A 16,355-nucleotide genomic window follows, 5' to 3' on the forward strand; every position below is an offset into this window, starting at 1 on the left:
GGTCTGGCGGAGCTACAAGACGTGCAGCAAAGGACACAACTAGCTGGACTGGATGGCACCCGGAAAGGCCAAACGCAAACCAGCATAACACGAGGATTAAGAGAAGGCACGTTGCTTGGCGTCTCCAGCACGAAGAATGGCTAAGTGCCATCCAGTCGCAACAGGTGAGCCTGAGAGGATGATAGAGATGAAGAACAGCTGCGGCATGTCTCGTAGCTTCGCCGCATACGGGAATCGCCAGAATCTAAATAAGAGACAAAAGGTCAGCAAAAAAGGACAAAGAAGATGCAAGGAGAACACAAATACAAAAATAACATAGCAACCAAACCAGTGTCACACCTGTTCCCAAAGACACGGTATGGCAGCGAGACACCACACAGACACCACTTTCCTGTTTTGTTTGTTATTATTGCGTTTGTTTGTTATTTCTTGAATTTAGTAGTGTTTCTCACCTTCTTTGTCTGAGTGCTGGCACTTGCAACGTTCGTTGGCTCCATTTTGAGAAACACTGTTGAATTCAAGAAATAACTCATGACAAAACAGGAAGATCGGTGTCCGTTTGGTGTCTCACTGCTACACTGTGTCTCTGGGGACAGACACGTCAAAAATCACATCTTCAATGAAGGTAAAAATAACCTTTAATGTTCATTTATCCCTTTAATTCCTCATTTATATGTATTTACTGTATACGCATTTCAAATTGTTTTCTGCATGTAAAACTATAATTGTAAAACTATAAAAACATGTTTTTTTGTTAACATTTCTGGTGTTCTGGAATGGATTAATTGGATTTACAATATTTTGTTTGAGAAAAATTGATTCGGTTAGTCTCCGTTTCAGTTAGAGTCAGACCTTCTGGAACACATTAATGTCACTAATCTGTACTTATGTTTCATCTAATTGCTATGATGTCATCCCTATGCAGCTCACAGTCCCTGAGAGACATACTGTACACCAATGTGCACAATTATTAGGCAAGTCAGTATTTTGACCATAATTCTCATTTTTATGCATATTTTCCAACCCCAAGCTGAATAAACTTGAATGCCTATTGGGTTGAAGCATATCAGGTGATGTGCATGTGTGTACTGAGGGAGGGTGTGGCCGTAGGAGATCAACACCCTTTATTAGGTGTGCAAAATTAGTAAGCAGCTTCTTTCCTCTGGCCAAAGGGGCCAGAAAAGAGATTTAACAGACTCTTAAAAGTCAAGAACTGTACCATCTTTCATAGGGATGCAGCACTCTTGAAATTGCAAAGATATTAGGTATATTCATGTACCAGGGTGATTTACAATATAGCCAAGCTAACAAAAAAATGACATGACAAAATCATATAAAATGTGTGAAAATGGGATTTGAAACAATTAAAAAGATAATACAATAATTAATAAAACCATCAAATGATTAATTTAACCTACTATAAGAACGAAAACTTATTAACAATTCACACATGCCTCCGTTTACGATCGGTCATTGTTTCAAGACAAACGTTTCAGATAAATCTGACCTCAAATGACTGAAGTATCAAAAGTATCGATATTTTGATTTGAGTATCGATTTTAGAGCGCCAAGAGCTGGTATTGGAAGTGTGATATTGTGTCAATATTTTAGTAACGACCCTCACATCACGAACATACAGTAGAAGCATGGAATCTGGGGATCGATATGCCTTGTTGTGATGCATTACTCAGCATTAGAGTCCTCCTTTTATGTCTTTATTATCTGTTCAGTTGTTATTGAGTCCTCTGGCCTGGTTTCCCTGTTGCTTTTATTGTTTTACAGTGGGACACTAGCTATGCTAGTCGTGTGGGCGACTAATGTTGTGACTAGTGAATGGTTACGCGCACTGAACACGTGATCAGCAGACGTCCTCGCAGACGCGCGCCTGCACACACAATTCTTTGGTTGTGACTGCCATCTGCTGGATGATCACGTGAACGGTGATAATGTAAATAATACATGACTAAGAGGTACATTTGTTGCACTGCAATAATTATATACACGTACAGTACTTTTCTTGCATGATGTTTAAAATGAGTTTTTCATTATTAGCCAAGTATCCGAGTTAGAAGTGATGAAAATATGGTTCTTATCTGTGTTCAATTGCCTAAATGCGTCTATTCCTGATGGCAAACGGAGCGCACATCGACGTTATCACATGTGAATTCCAGTTGAACAAATATGATAACCGCCCACGTGGTCTTGGTAAACCAAAAACTCCTATTGGTCAACCTCGGCAGAATCTGTTCAAACTGTTGACCTTTGACCGGAGACGTTAATAAGTAATGCTGCTCACTTCTGCCAATTTTGTACATTTGCTGAATTATTTTAGAATATGTGCAAAAAAAGGCAAAAATTCACATCCCACAGTTTCTGTTAAGTTTTGAAATACAGCTTCATAAAATAGTGATGGCGCAGTCAGTCAGCCAGGTGGATCCTGGTTTGAATCCAGCTTCTCTGTGTGGAGTTTACGTGTTCTACACGTGCTTGTGTGGGTTTCCTCCCACAGTCCAAAAACATGCATTTTAGGTCAATTCCAGACTAAATTGGCCGTAGGTGTGAATGTTAGTGTGAATTGTTGTCTGTTGACACGTGCCCTGTGATTGACTGCTGCCCGGTCCAGGGGGTACCTTGCTTCTCACTCAAAGTCAGCTGGGATAGTCTCCAAGCTCACCTGAGACCCTGTGCCTGTGTGTAGCTTATTCCAAACTGTTGCAAGTGCCTACTGGTACTTTAGTTTTGCAGGATATTTTAGGCATTTTTATGCGTTAGTTTACCTAATTAAACATGAAATGTGATTAATTCTGTCGCCACTGAAGCACAATGCAGCATGTATCATGGCTGGAAATGTCTCCCGAGGTTACAAGTCGTCCTGTCTGCAAGGACACCGTTGTCTAGTTTAACGGTCAAAACACACCCAGGCACACACACACACGTGCCAACTTCCTCTCCGAGGTTGGATTTTATTGGCCAGAACGAGATAAGAGGCCCCACATGCGCATGTTTACATACACCTTCAAATTTCAAGCGGGATTTTATGTTTAGGCGGAAACACTTGCAGAAGAGCCACACTTGACAGCAACATCTTGTGAGCAGAATACCAGGGAAAAGCTTCCTGCAGACCTTTGTTGGAAAAGGAAGGAGACAGAAAATGGGAAAGAAACAGCCTTCAGTTTTTCAACTTATCGGTCTCTTCTCGTTTACCACCAGGGAAAAGGAGCTGAGACACACAGCAGATGGTAAGCCAGTTCTCCCTCAGTAATTCATCGAGTATTAGTGAAAAAATATTGAAACCCAGCTAAATGCAACTTGTAACTTAGTGGAAATATATAATAGAGTGACGTATATACACCTATAGTAGACACGCATATACATCATCTATTTGTGGTGTACAATATACAGTACATACAGCACATTTCCCCTTTCACAATTAAAAACTATATATAGTCCACCGTATATTATATGTGAAGCAATTTCTGCACATCATTATTATTATCATTACTACTGTTGTTGTCAATTATTATACGTTTGCATGTACTTAAAAAATATTCTGAAAGTACTGTTTTTTTAGACAATATTTTTTCATGGTTTCCTGAAATATGAAGATTGATGAGTAGAATACAATTATAAGACAAATTATTATTTTTTCCTCAAAGTGGATTTCCCCTTAATTATTATTATCATAATCATAATAAAAAAAAAAAATGAAAGTATATATATATATCACAGGGTACATATTACATATAGAGAGAGATTTCTGCACCTTTATATTTTTTATTATGATTAAATAATAAAATACACTATTTTAGAAAATTGTTATATAAAATAATTTATAATAAAATTGGTATATTATCAAATAATAATAAGAATAATAATGATAATTTTGCTAATTTGAGTTGGAAAAAATATTTTTAAAAAGTAATAGTATTTACTATATTTTGTATTGATGATTATTATTATTGTTGTTCTCCATTATTGGCAATGTTTAATGGAGAACAATTACAATAATAATAATTTAATTAATATATACAATATACAGGTTTTTTTGCAACACATTTTTTCCTGAAATATGACGATTGATGAGTAGAATACAATCGTGTGCAAATCATGGTCAGTTTTTCAAATCATCATTAATTCAAATTAATATCAAGCTTCAGCCACTAGCATCAAGCTGTCAAACATGAAGAGCACGGGAAATAGCCAATGGTCGCTCTGCAAAGGCATGTATTTCCAGAAGTCATTTGATGGCTAACCACAAAAGCATGGCACTTCCGAGTGATCTTTTTTGCTGCCACTGTTAAATATGACGTTCTGTTTCAGTCCTGTTCTGTTCCCCTGCCCCCCTTAATAAACATTGTTATTATTAGTTTTAGACAGACAGGAAATGCCTGTCCCTCAGCTGTGGCTGGTTGGAGTGTTGTGTGGGTGAGAGAAGTCGACAATGACCTCCACTGATGAAGTCATAGCTTTCCCAGACCCCAGCAGGGAGAGGCAATGGGAAAAGACAGAAGGTTGGGGGAAGTCATTAGAAGAGGACAAATATCATTTAGACGCCCCTCCCTCGCTTCATTTAGCTTTACTGTTACACATTTATCTACATCAGGAATGGACATTTTCTAAAATAAATTGCATGAATATCGGAAAAATGATCAATGTCCATTATTTGGATTTCTTTATCATTTGTGTGAATATAGCTTCTCATAGCGCCTCTGCTGGTTGCAGCCAAGAAGTGCACTCCATTTTGCCTTAATCAACAACCAACACAGCCGGTTCCCAGGAACATTGTTTTAAAGAACTGAGAAAAGGCTACTCTTATTTCTGTATCTCAGCTAACATACACACACTTACATACACAAATACATACACTTACACTTACACACACTGCGATTTTCATTATTTAACGCAAAAGCTCACATCGGCTCGTCTCAATTTGGAACACTAATTAACGTAATGTTATTATTGGTGCACACACCACTATTGAACACAGGGCGGCGCTTTTCTACTTTGTTGCTGTCCCACTGTGGCGCCGGGAATGTGGCCTTGACTAGGAAGCACGGATGACTCCCTGACACATGGTTTTAGTGTGTGAAACAACATCAAAACTGCACACAAAGAGCACTTGATCGTTTTGACAGTGGTCGCTTATGTGCAGTTGCTTCGAGCAACAAGTGACATCATACAATGTACAGTACAAGAGGGCCTCTCCCAGTGGATTAGCCATCCATCCATCCATTTTCTATGCCGCTTTATCCTCATTAGGGTCGTGGGGGTATGGAGCCTATCCCAGCCAGTGGATTAGTGCTTTTATTCTTTTAGTGGCTGAAGTCACTCTTTTATAATCTGATGCTGAATGGGGTGCCTTGAGGCTTTAGGGATGGGGGGGCGTTACATTTCAGTCTAGCCTCATGATACAAGACTCCATCATCATGACTGCTCGTTTGTTGTTGTCAAAGCCCACTCGGTTTGTCTTGTGTTGTGTTGGTATAATATAACACAGCTAAGAGAGGTACACGTGTGTGTGTGTGTGGACATTTTTTGTGTTGAAACTCTTTGAAAGGAAGCATTCGGCATCATTTTAGTACAAGACCTGTGAATGTGTGCTTGTAATATATTAAAATAAAAAAATTTATTAAAAATTAAAATTTGATATTCGAAGTAGTGAGTGTACATATTATATAAGCAGTATAGATTCACTGTCCACTGAAAATAATTCAACTACCAGTACAGTTGTCCCTCGTTTATAGTGGTTAATCGGTTCCAGACCCAACCGTGATAAATGAATTTCCATGATATAGGATTCAGTGTTAATAAATGGAATATTTTCGTAGTCAGAGTGTAGAAAATGACTTTCTAAAAACAGTTTTTAACATGATCAGAGGCCTGTAGACATGAAATAACACCCATATAGTCACCGTTACACTCCTATTATTCATTGTTTACACCGGATTTCACATGTATTATGCGACAGGGACTCTAGATTGCCGCTAGCTAGCAAACTAGCAAGCTAACAAGCTAGCGAGTAAACAGTTAGCCTCAAATTGATTTCTTCTAAGCTTAAGAAAAGGTTTCAAACAAAGTGGGGAAGAAGGACAAATTAGAAGTCACAAACTTACCAGTTGCGCACAGAAGGGGAGGTGAAGCTTTTTTCACTCTGCATCCATGGCTGGCTACATCTAGTGCAAGGTAGGGTAATGTAATAAGAATGGATGTCTCGTCCATGTGACGTTACTGCTGTCTCGTGGCCAGAATACTAAATATCACTTGTATTTCAATCTGTTTTGACTAACAACAGACTATAGTCTACCAGGAAACAACGGTCATTAATTAATGAATTAATTTCTGAAAAACCGCAATATAGCAAGGGAGCAATAATTGAACCGCGATAATTCGAGGGAGTATTGTATAAATAAAAACACAAGTCAGTAGCAAAATAACCGTGTCTCGCCTACAGTCGAGAATGACGTTTCCATAGCAATACTGTCATCTAGTGGCGTTTTGTAGGTATTGCTGGAATTAAATAAAGTGTTGGGTACTGTATAAAAAGTACAGGTGGTACCGCGGTAAACGGCGGTTATGAACGCGCTCCCATAAATTAATTGAAAAATACGTAAACACGTAAACACGAGACTTGTTACAGCGTGGCGGGATATGCGCGGTGCGCAGCACAAGATTGCAGTGCGTGCCTCGTGACACGAATACAGCGTAAGCCAGCTCAAGAACACTGAGGAAGAACAGCATTGTTTATTAGTTAACTGTTTACACTTCCCAAGCGGCAGAAAGAGAAAGCCATCACCATGGAAGTGAAAATGAACAATATTGAGCCTACCACGCCTACCAATATTGGCTGCTCTGTCGGTACCAACTGCTCGAGTGTCACGAGCATCATTAAAGTTAAAGATGATCGAATGCTAGAGGGGTCATGGATTCTTCGTGCTGTTACAAAGAGATCTGGGAGGAGAAGAGAAGGTTTTCCTTCCAGAAAAGCCTGGGAAAATATTTCAAGAAGGTGCAGGAGGAGTTTTTAGCTCTTTTTTTGCTGTTTCATTTCATTATCAATCAATATAGTAGTCAATATTGTAGTCGTTCGTTCATCCATTCACTAACTACTGACCATGTGTGCCAGTGTCTAGAAATGCTATCATATAGACTACTCAGCTATTGCTGGTAAACACAGCTTGCGTGAGATCAACTCTAGCACTATTTTTAAGTTATTTTGAATTATAAAACAAGATGCTTTGGCAAAATCAACAACAACTTCAGACTCTGTTTGCAACCAATATCCTCCGGGACGTTAGATATACAGTACTTTAGAACAGGAAGTTCTCATATTTACAAGCTCTTAAAATAGCCTCGTCACCCGGCACTCTCAGTGTATCGGTGTCTTGTCCAAAGTGGGGGCCCCCGTACAACTTTCTCACACGTATCACAAGCTAATGCCATGACAAGAGAGCCGGGGGAGACGGGAAGAGGGCCCTGGAATGGTAAAGGAGGTGGGAACGACTTGAAGGAAAGGGAAAGAAAATAATGAGTAAGATAAATAAAAGCTTACATAGACGCAGAGGTTATGGAGGAGGGTCCTGGGTGTCGCTTGAATGGCTGAGAACAGGAAAAGCGGCACAGATGGGCCTAAGCACTCTGCAGTGTTGATGCGCTAAAGGTCAACCAAGTATCTTTGAAACTGACCTCCTCCTTGAGGCATGTGCGAGGGTTATGCAACAAAGTGTTTACGGTGCCCACACATTTACATTGTATGCCACTGATGATAACCTGCCTTTGAGCGCACCCTGTTTCCAGATCTGCTTGTTTACCTGCCGGAGTCGTGGAGCTACATAGTGTACATTGTAACGTCTCAAATAAGGACGCCGGCTCGGCTTACAAGGTTCCCATTCGCTCATGCCCTTCCACAGAGGCTATCTTTGATGTCTGGTATGCGGTGCAGATACACAGACAGAGCCGCCAGATAGCAGATAGTCGATAGCCGCCAACACAACACAACTGCATGCACGGTGAAACACCTTGGCTGCAGCTTCAGAGTAAAGTTAAAACTACAAACAACAGTCTTAGGCCAACACTACTATTTGTTATTTTGCCATAAAAATAAAAGAATGTTATTAGAATACAATGAGAATACACACAAAGGTTATGAAAAGGGCCAAAGTGGCAATTATCGCCTTACGCTCCACTTTTATTTGTCAAGTTAAACCCAAAATGATTCAAACGCTTGCCAAATTTGAACTTTAAGTGAGTTTGTTGTCATTGAACAGGTATGTTCGGGTTGTAAATGATACATAAATGTGCCGGGAGTTGTGTTAGAAACATGAAAAAAAAAAAATCTGGCATTTTCATTTCGTTGTCAGACTTACATTATTATTTAGTTCATACATTTGGTCATTATTTATTTTAACATTTATTATTTAATTCACATTTTTATTTTATGCAAGTGATTTTTTTTGTATCCAATTTCGAAGAGACATTCTTTCGCATCATCGTAAAGGACCCTGGAAAATGTGTAGCATTGCAATGTAGATCAAATTGGATATACATGATGTGAAATCATTCATATAATACTGTATATGTAACAAAAAATGTTTTAAAATTAATTACTCTTAACACAATGTCACATACCCATTCACAAAATAAACCATAAACAAAAAGTCAGGGAATTAATCATTCTGGCCTCAAGGCAGTGCTTCTCAAATAGTGGGGCGGATCCGCTTGCCAACATGTACAAATTTATTGTACTCAACATGCAATCTTATTTACGCTCATATGCTTCACTGCGTTCCGTTTTGTTGCATTTCCGTGGTTTCAGTTTTGAGTTCAGTGTGTACAATACAGATAAAAATAATACAGTAGTACATTTTCTCAATATTATTTCAAAATGGGGGTCGCGAAAACATTTCTGTCCCCGAGGGAGGGCATGACAGAAAATAATTGAGATAATAATTGCCTTAAGGGTAGATAGTTGTCCTTGTATTGCATGCTCTGACACAAAAAGTCCATTGGATTTGCTTCTTGAGCAATGTTATAGCAAACATTTAAAGCACACATTGTTCCCCTCAGTCTCTTTATTAGAATAACTACAACGGTAAATCCTCGTACAGTGGGCTCCATTAGGAAGCAAGAATAAAAAGGAAGCGACTAGAAAGTGCTAATACTGGGGATGAGCCGGATACTCGTTTCAGACAAGAATCTGTTACGTCCAATGCATTTTTGCAGAGTACGAGCATGAAACGAGTACAGCTCGTCATTATCTGTAATCGTGATGAAGGAAAATCCTCATTGGGTAACTACTTATGTGTTCACTCTTCACGCTCTGTGATTGGCCAGTCACACACAGCGACCGCCCCTCCATAGGGGAGGAGAGGAGTACGCGGTGCATTTGACGAGACAGAGTTGAAAACAGCTCATGTCGCGTTGGTCACTGCCTCCACTCCGGATCGTTTTTCTTTTAGGTTTTCCTCCGCTCAGCTCGTATCTAAAGTTACTTGGTATGCTTGTTTTGTTACGTACGCGGTACATTTGACAAGACAGAGCTGTAAACGGCTCATGTTGCGTCGGCCGCCGATCGTACAGATCACGTACACACATGCACCGTACACATACAGCTGAATAATAAACAAAAAATATAGCAACTTCAGATCAATCCATGTCAATTTCAAACTTAAAATAACGGACCAATTTAGGACCCACCCATCTCTGCTTAAAACCACACCGACTTCCGGTTCATGCCCCGCCCACTCCAGGTACAGATAGAGATACAGATCATTTAGATGGGTGAATAGATACAGATGGTGGCGTGCTCGCTCATCCCTCGCTAATACATTCCACTCCCATCAAAAAAGTAAGAACTCTCCATCAACCAATTAAGAAACTCGACTCACATACTGTACACATTACAGGCTTCCTCTCATGTAGATGTCTGCCCTCAAACAAAAATGGTTCACTTGACAATTGAGTCAAAACTCTTTGAAGCAATATATTACTGTATGTAATCGCCGGTGTCTTTGAACACATTAACAGTCTATATTGCGCCACACACTATAAAAACAGCATTGTTTCATTATATAGACATAATACCAGACAAAAAACAACTGAAGGAATTCCATCCATCCATTCATTCATTTTCTATACTGCTCGTCCTCACAACTGCTCACACAATATTGCACAATATGAAGACACAGGAAGCTGTCTATCTAAAGCGCTCCAAACTTTTTCCACTAAGGGCCGCCTACGGAAAAATCAAAGGGTGCGGTGTGTCACTTTAATATATTTATATTTTTTTCATTCTATAAAATGGCTAAAAAAAACAATTTACATATTTTTAAAGCCAAAGCTTTACGTTATTAACGATTAGCTTTTTTCTTTACATTGTCACTTTTTGCTCTATTTTTCCCATTTCTGCTGTTTTTTTAGTGTTTCATTTTATTTCTACAACATGCCACGGACTGTACTTTGGACAACCCTGCTCTAAAGCCTAAATGAGACCCTTCAGGATTTCGCGATGCTGCGATCGTGCCTATTCACACAAATTCAACCAATCCCCACAATCTTGCAACGTTCTCCGCTTTCTCCGCACTGATTGGTCACACTCCCAAGCCCTCCTGAGGACTTCCGGACAGCTGCCGAACCCCTTTTGTCCGATTTCTTCCACAAAATAAACACAGTTAGGACACTGATAAATTGTTACTTACAGCTTGCTCTTCTGACTCTTCAACATGACCAAGTAACGTTGAAAAGGCGTCGGACTTCAGCAACAGTTTGGCGGATAGTCCAGCTTCGCGTTCATGTTCACAAAACAGTCCCGTGTGAAGTTCCGTTGACAGATGAGCATATTTTTCTCTTGCTGGCCAGGAATCAGCAACTTCAACCACTTCTGCCTGATGCTCGCCTCTTTCGGCACACCCGAACAAGGATTCCCTGCGAGCCATTGCTCGACGTGCTAACACCGTGGACAGAACGAAGCAGAGCATTGGGCATGCCAGTATAAAGAAGTCCGGGTTGCATTGACGTCAGTGGAACTCGGCATTCCTTTGACGTCAAACTGCTGTCAGGGCTCACTTCTAAATGCGCAAACCTCATTAAGTGACGCGTTGGCATCGTTTACCACGAGAATACAACACTGTAACAAAGTTTCTAGGTCAGGAAAGAGGAGAAGCATAATAGGTCCCCTTTAAAAAAATAAGCCTCAAACCACCACAACTTTTGCCGCAACTTTTTGAAAAAGTTGCCGTGAAATCAAACATTTTAGGCTGCAATCGCAAAACAAGCCTGTGAAATGGAATAGCCCCAAGTCCCTGCTAATGCCTGTATCTTTCCTACCATTTACTGTTTACTTGTAACGTCACAATTTCTGGCTCGTTTGTGCAAATCATCAGCTAAATGGAGAAAAAAGATCCACTTTCTAACAAGATTCCACTGAGCAAGCAAACAAGGCCTTTAATGTCACCAAAATGATACCTTTATCACTGCTGGGACTAACAGCATTTAAAATAACACTGTCATTGTTTTCCAAAAAGAAATGAATTACTATTTCAAAGGTCACAACTTGGTACAGTTACCAACAGTGCAATGTGACACATTATTATTGTAGCGGCCCTGAAGAGTGACACTTTTTTAAACTTGATTCTGACCTTAGCACGTCAACAGCAGTGTTCATTTCCAACACATCAGCACCCACACAACACTTCCTCATCCTCCATCAGTTACAAACGAGGGGCATTCAGGGACATCAACACAAAACACAAGTAGGTCGCTCCATTTTGCCCTGATTAGTCTACGGCTGTCGATGGCCCACGCCAAATGTTTGAGGTTTTCCAAGACAATAATTACTTTCCTTGGCAACTAATTACATTTATGATGGAGTAATTCCGTTGCTAATTAAATTTATTTTTTGGGAAAGTAGTTAGTAAATATAAGTACTTTTTATAGTAATTTGCCCAGCACAGATCCTCATTTGATTAGAAGACAAGTAGAACTATTTCTCCAAACATTTTTTGGCCTCAAATTCTTTGAAGAGCTACTGTAGATGCTTGTCTTTTGTTGTAGTTCAAATTGGGTCGCTAAAATCAGGAAATGGCACACATACACAAACAAATGAAGCCTCTGTTGCTTTTAGGCTCATTTGCTGCTGCGGGGTCGCGAAGCTGTCACCAACCATTAACAGTATTTTTCTTCGAAATGTTGAGATAGGAACGCACCCAGTTGTTTTCATCCCCTCGTCGGCTGAAGCGCCGTTTTGTATGAATATAAATCAAAGGCTGGGTGTTTTGAGAGTGAAATGAGGACACCCAACCATTCATCTGCTACAGAGGAGGAGCTCCTTAAGCTTCCATGCAGAAGTCAGCTAACAGAACCTGCTACCTAACGCCACAAATCAGCAGTGTGGCGGAAGACATACCTCAGCTCGGAGCTCTTAGCATCTGTGATGTTTTTATAGGGGGAAAAAAGTGGGGCACCACCTACATACGAAGGTTACATAGCAGGAAAACTAGACTTATCTCTTTTACTTAAACCTCCCATATTATAGTATTTTTCAACAATTACAAATAAGTCGCAGAGGTCCCTCAAGAATTTACTTTAAGTACGCTGCCTAAAATCTGGCCTTGATGCTGGACAGTTTAAATGTGTTTTAGTAAACTCAACTGGTAAAACGCACTTTTGTGTGTCTGTAGCTTTAATGCTAATGAGCTGTGTTTGTCCATGCTGATTTCAGACAAAGCGTGTGGCTCCAAGAAGTGCACTTTTTCCACTTTTTACGAATACACTGTAACTCTGAGCTTGTCCAATGTAATGCAGTGTATGCCACATATCACATACAACAAAGTGACATTAAGCAGTGGGACAGGAGGATGCAGACATTAGCAAAACTAGCGTAGCTATACGAGCTACAGAGCTAACACACATTTTAACAGCAACATCATGCTAGGATAGCCCATTCGCTGAAGAAAAACAAAATGATCAAAATTACAGTTCCCACATCTGCAGCTGATGTAGAGTTGGTAGAGCGCCAGGCTATATTTTAAGATGTGTAGTGAAGCCTGCTTAGTTCCCCCCCCCCCCCCCCCCCCCCCCCCCCCCCCCCCCCAAAGGACGTACAAACGAGACAGGCTCATCTAGAGGTGGTGTCATGCCTGCAAGAAGGAGGTTGCTCGTTTTATGCCATGAAAAAAGTAAACTTCAAAAGTGAAGCAAACAAGTGAGGGAGGTCTTGGTGCCTATACACATTTTACTGTCATACCATCATTAAAAAGTCTAGTTTGCAAGATGACCGGAAAACTGTGTTGACATAAGCGATGTGGGAGTTTTATATAACAGAATCCTGTCTAAAATCTGAAAAACTTAAGTTGAGGTTGCCAATAATGGTTACTTGCCCTTGCCAGAGTTATATAATTAATATGAGAGATTAGGTTAAATATCTGAAATAAAGGTGAAAGATATTTTTTATACATTTTATTACCAGGCATTTTCCATGTTTGATAGACAAATTGGTTTATCTTAAGCAAACTAGACTAAAATCTGAGGCCCACCTCTTAAAATGAGCCGAAAAAATTCTGACAGAACAAGAAAAAAACTTGAAACAAGTAAAATAGTATTTTAGCCAGTCACATGTTCTTGTTAAATTGGCATCTTATTTTTCAGATTTTAAGAAATACAGTAATCCCTTGTTTATTGCAGTTAATTGTTTCCACACCCGACCGTTATAAGTGAATTTCCGCGAAGTAGGATTCATGAATTCATTGATTTTCTATGCCGTTTGTCGTCATGTCGCGGTGGTATGCTGGGGTCTATCTCAGCTGACTTTGGTCGATCCAATTAACCTAACATGCATATTTTTGGAATGTGGGAGAAAGAAAACCCATGCATGGGGAGAACGTGCAAATGACACAGAGATGTCCAAACGGAAATACGAGCCCATATCTGCCAGACCTCCACAGTGTGTGGCCAACATGCCGACCACTAGGCAACCATGAAGTAGGATTCCTTACTTATAAATAAAACATTTTCTTAGTTAGAGCATACGGTTGTTAACATTATTAGAGCCTTCTAGAAATTCTAACACCCCTATAGTCACCTTTACACTCGCATTACAATATAGTAGAATAATAAGAGTAAATAAGCCATTTAAGACATAAATAAGACTAATAATAAGCCGTATTCATCCACGAAACAGCATGATTTGTTAATTAATACATTTTTGGAAAACCATGAAAGAGTGAAGCCGCAAAATTCGAAGCTCTACTTAGAACCACCTTAAGATCCAACAGTGCAAAATGTAAATTCTTGCAACTTTTCAACTTTTAGAATTTTGATCAGCAGTGTATAATACTAGTCCAATTGGGGAATTAACATTTTTCCAAATTCTTAAACACAGAATTACAGTATGTATCTGAATACATTATTTTATTCCATAATGCACGAAATATTTATATTTTCCTCACAACAATTTTGAAAAACAAAAACAACATGCAATTGGTCATTGATGATATTTTTGTTCTGTATTTGTATTTGTGTTTATTATGCTTTATATCATGTATAATCCATATTGCATGGACGTATGCCATTCAACATTTCATAGCACTGGTAATTTTCATGTGAGTAATACTTCATCAGTGGAGCTTTTGTCTCTAGCTTGCAAACGCATTCTCCATTATAATCAATACACCCCCCCAATGAAACATTGCACTAGTTTCCTAAAATGAATTCTAATTCCACTGAAAAGCTTAATGTTGTTGCGATGGTTTTTCTCATTAAGGCATGAACTTCAATGGTTTATTACATAATGCACCAAAATGTTACACGTTCTTCCAAAAAAAAGTACAGCATCCGCATTTGGTAGTTAATTTCGGAATATGTAATAAGTTATTACTAAATGCGTTCAAGTATTTTAGTACAAAATGCAGCATTGGTGAAAATGTATTACTTACAAAATGTGTTGTTACAGACCTTGCTATATGTTTGGCCTTACAGGACAAAAATAAGCAAATGCTAATGGTCAATATACATGACAGCTGCTAGCTACTCTTGAACTTCTTTCATTGAATGGGCACGTTGCAGTCTTTGAAGCAGGGATTACAGCAAGCAGGCCTGGATGCATGTCCTTCTTAGCTGCTATGCTGAGAGACCGCTCAAGGTTAATAATAGCAATAGTATTTAAGGTCACAACCTCAAAACCCTCATTGGCTCCCTCTGGTCAAGGTCAGGATCATGTTAGGCGCCACCATAATGAAAATGTTAGCTCAAGCACAGAAGTTTCTTTGTTCACACTGTGCGGTAGTTGAGGTTAAAGGTCAAACCAGTGCATCGCAGAGGTGTGGACTCGAGTCACGCGACTTGGACCCGAGACAGACTCCAGTCACAATTTTCCTGACTTTGGACTCGACAATATCACCAAAGACTTGCAACTTACAAACACGTCTCCGGTCCGTTCAGCCTCGGAAAGACACTTCCTCATTGACACTAGATCACCGCGAGATGCATTCAGGCCTACTCGGAAATCCCAGAAAATGAACTCAAAACTTGTGAATTCAACTTATGTTACGTGGTGTCTTTGAAGGCAACCCCTCATTCCTCATAATAAGACGGTTAAAGTGTGATTCAAATGTTTTGCTACTATTAAAGAAACTAGAGTTAGGTCAATAGAGTTTGAGACGTGTGCTATCTTAGCTTGATTTAAATTTTCAGTGAATATGGAGCTGTTTAATACATACAAAGATATACAGTATATAATCCTGTTCCGTCTTTTACCTTTCTTTCAATAAAACACAGTAAAAATTGGCATTTTTCTGACATAGTTGCAAATGGTGATTAATCACGATTAATTAATTTGAGAACTGTGATTAATCGAATTTGAACTTTTAATCATTTGACAGCCCCAATATTTTTATACCGGTTATATTTGGAACATTTAAGTTTTAGCATATCTTAATGTTGCTAGAAATGGAAGTGGAGCCACCAAACTAGGTTTTGTTGTTTGCTGTGTGCAATGACAATGAACATCTACCTACCTACCTACCTACCTACCTACCTACCTACCTACCTACCTACCTACCTAACAGTCGTCTTAACCTTCAGTCCAATCAGTAATACAAAATAAAGAAATAGTGCAAAGCCCCTTAAATAATGACACAGAGATGTTCCAAACTTTAGGTTTTTTTTGCTGATGTGATGAAAATCTTTCGCGGTGACTGCCTGCTTCTATTTATCTCCATTCTCGTCTTCAATTCTTTCGCTGGCGGCCCAGGCTCTCACGTTGTTCAAAAGACACCGATTCAATCAACCGATGGCTTCTGTCGCGATAACCTTTGCATGTCTCCACAATCAATTAATCAAAAGATTTATGGCTGATTTTTATC

At 39.4% G+C, this 16,355-nt stretch overlaps 1 protein-coding gene across 1 annotated transcript in view; it reads left to right on the forward strand.

Moving 5' to 3' along the window:
- Positions 1–3,087: 3,087 nt before the first annotated feature.
- Positions 3,088–16,355, forward strand: part of neurl1b (neuralized E3 ubiquitin protein ligase 1B) — a 41,837-nt gene continuing 28,569 nt past the window's right edge. Inside the window, exon 1 of the mRNA XM_054792769.1 lies at positions 3,088–3,239. Coding sequence (XP_054648744.1) covers positions 3,152–3,239 — 88 coding nt within the window. The 5' untranslated portion in view covers positions 3,088–3,151. The remainder of the gene's footprint in view (positions 3,240–16,355) is intronic.

The sequence above is a fragment of the Dunckerocampus dactyliophorus genome, chromosome 11, assembly GCF_027744805.1.
Source record: "Dunckerocampus dactyliophorus isolate RoL2022-P2 chromosome 11, RoL_Ddac_1.1, whole genome shotgun sequence".
NCBI classification, from domain to species: Eukaryota; Metazoa; Chordata; class Actinopteri; order Syngnathiformes; family Syngnathidae; genus Dunckerocampus; species Dunckerocampus dactyliophorus.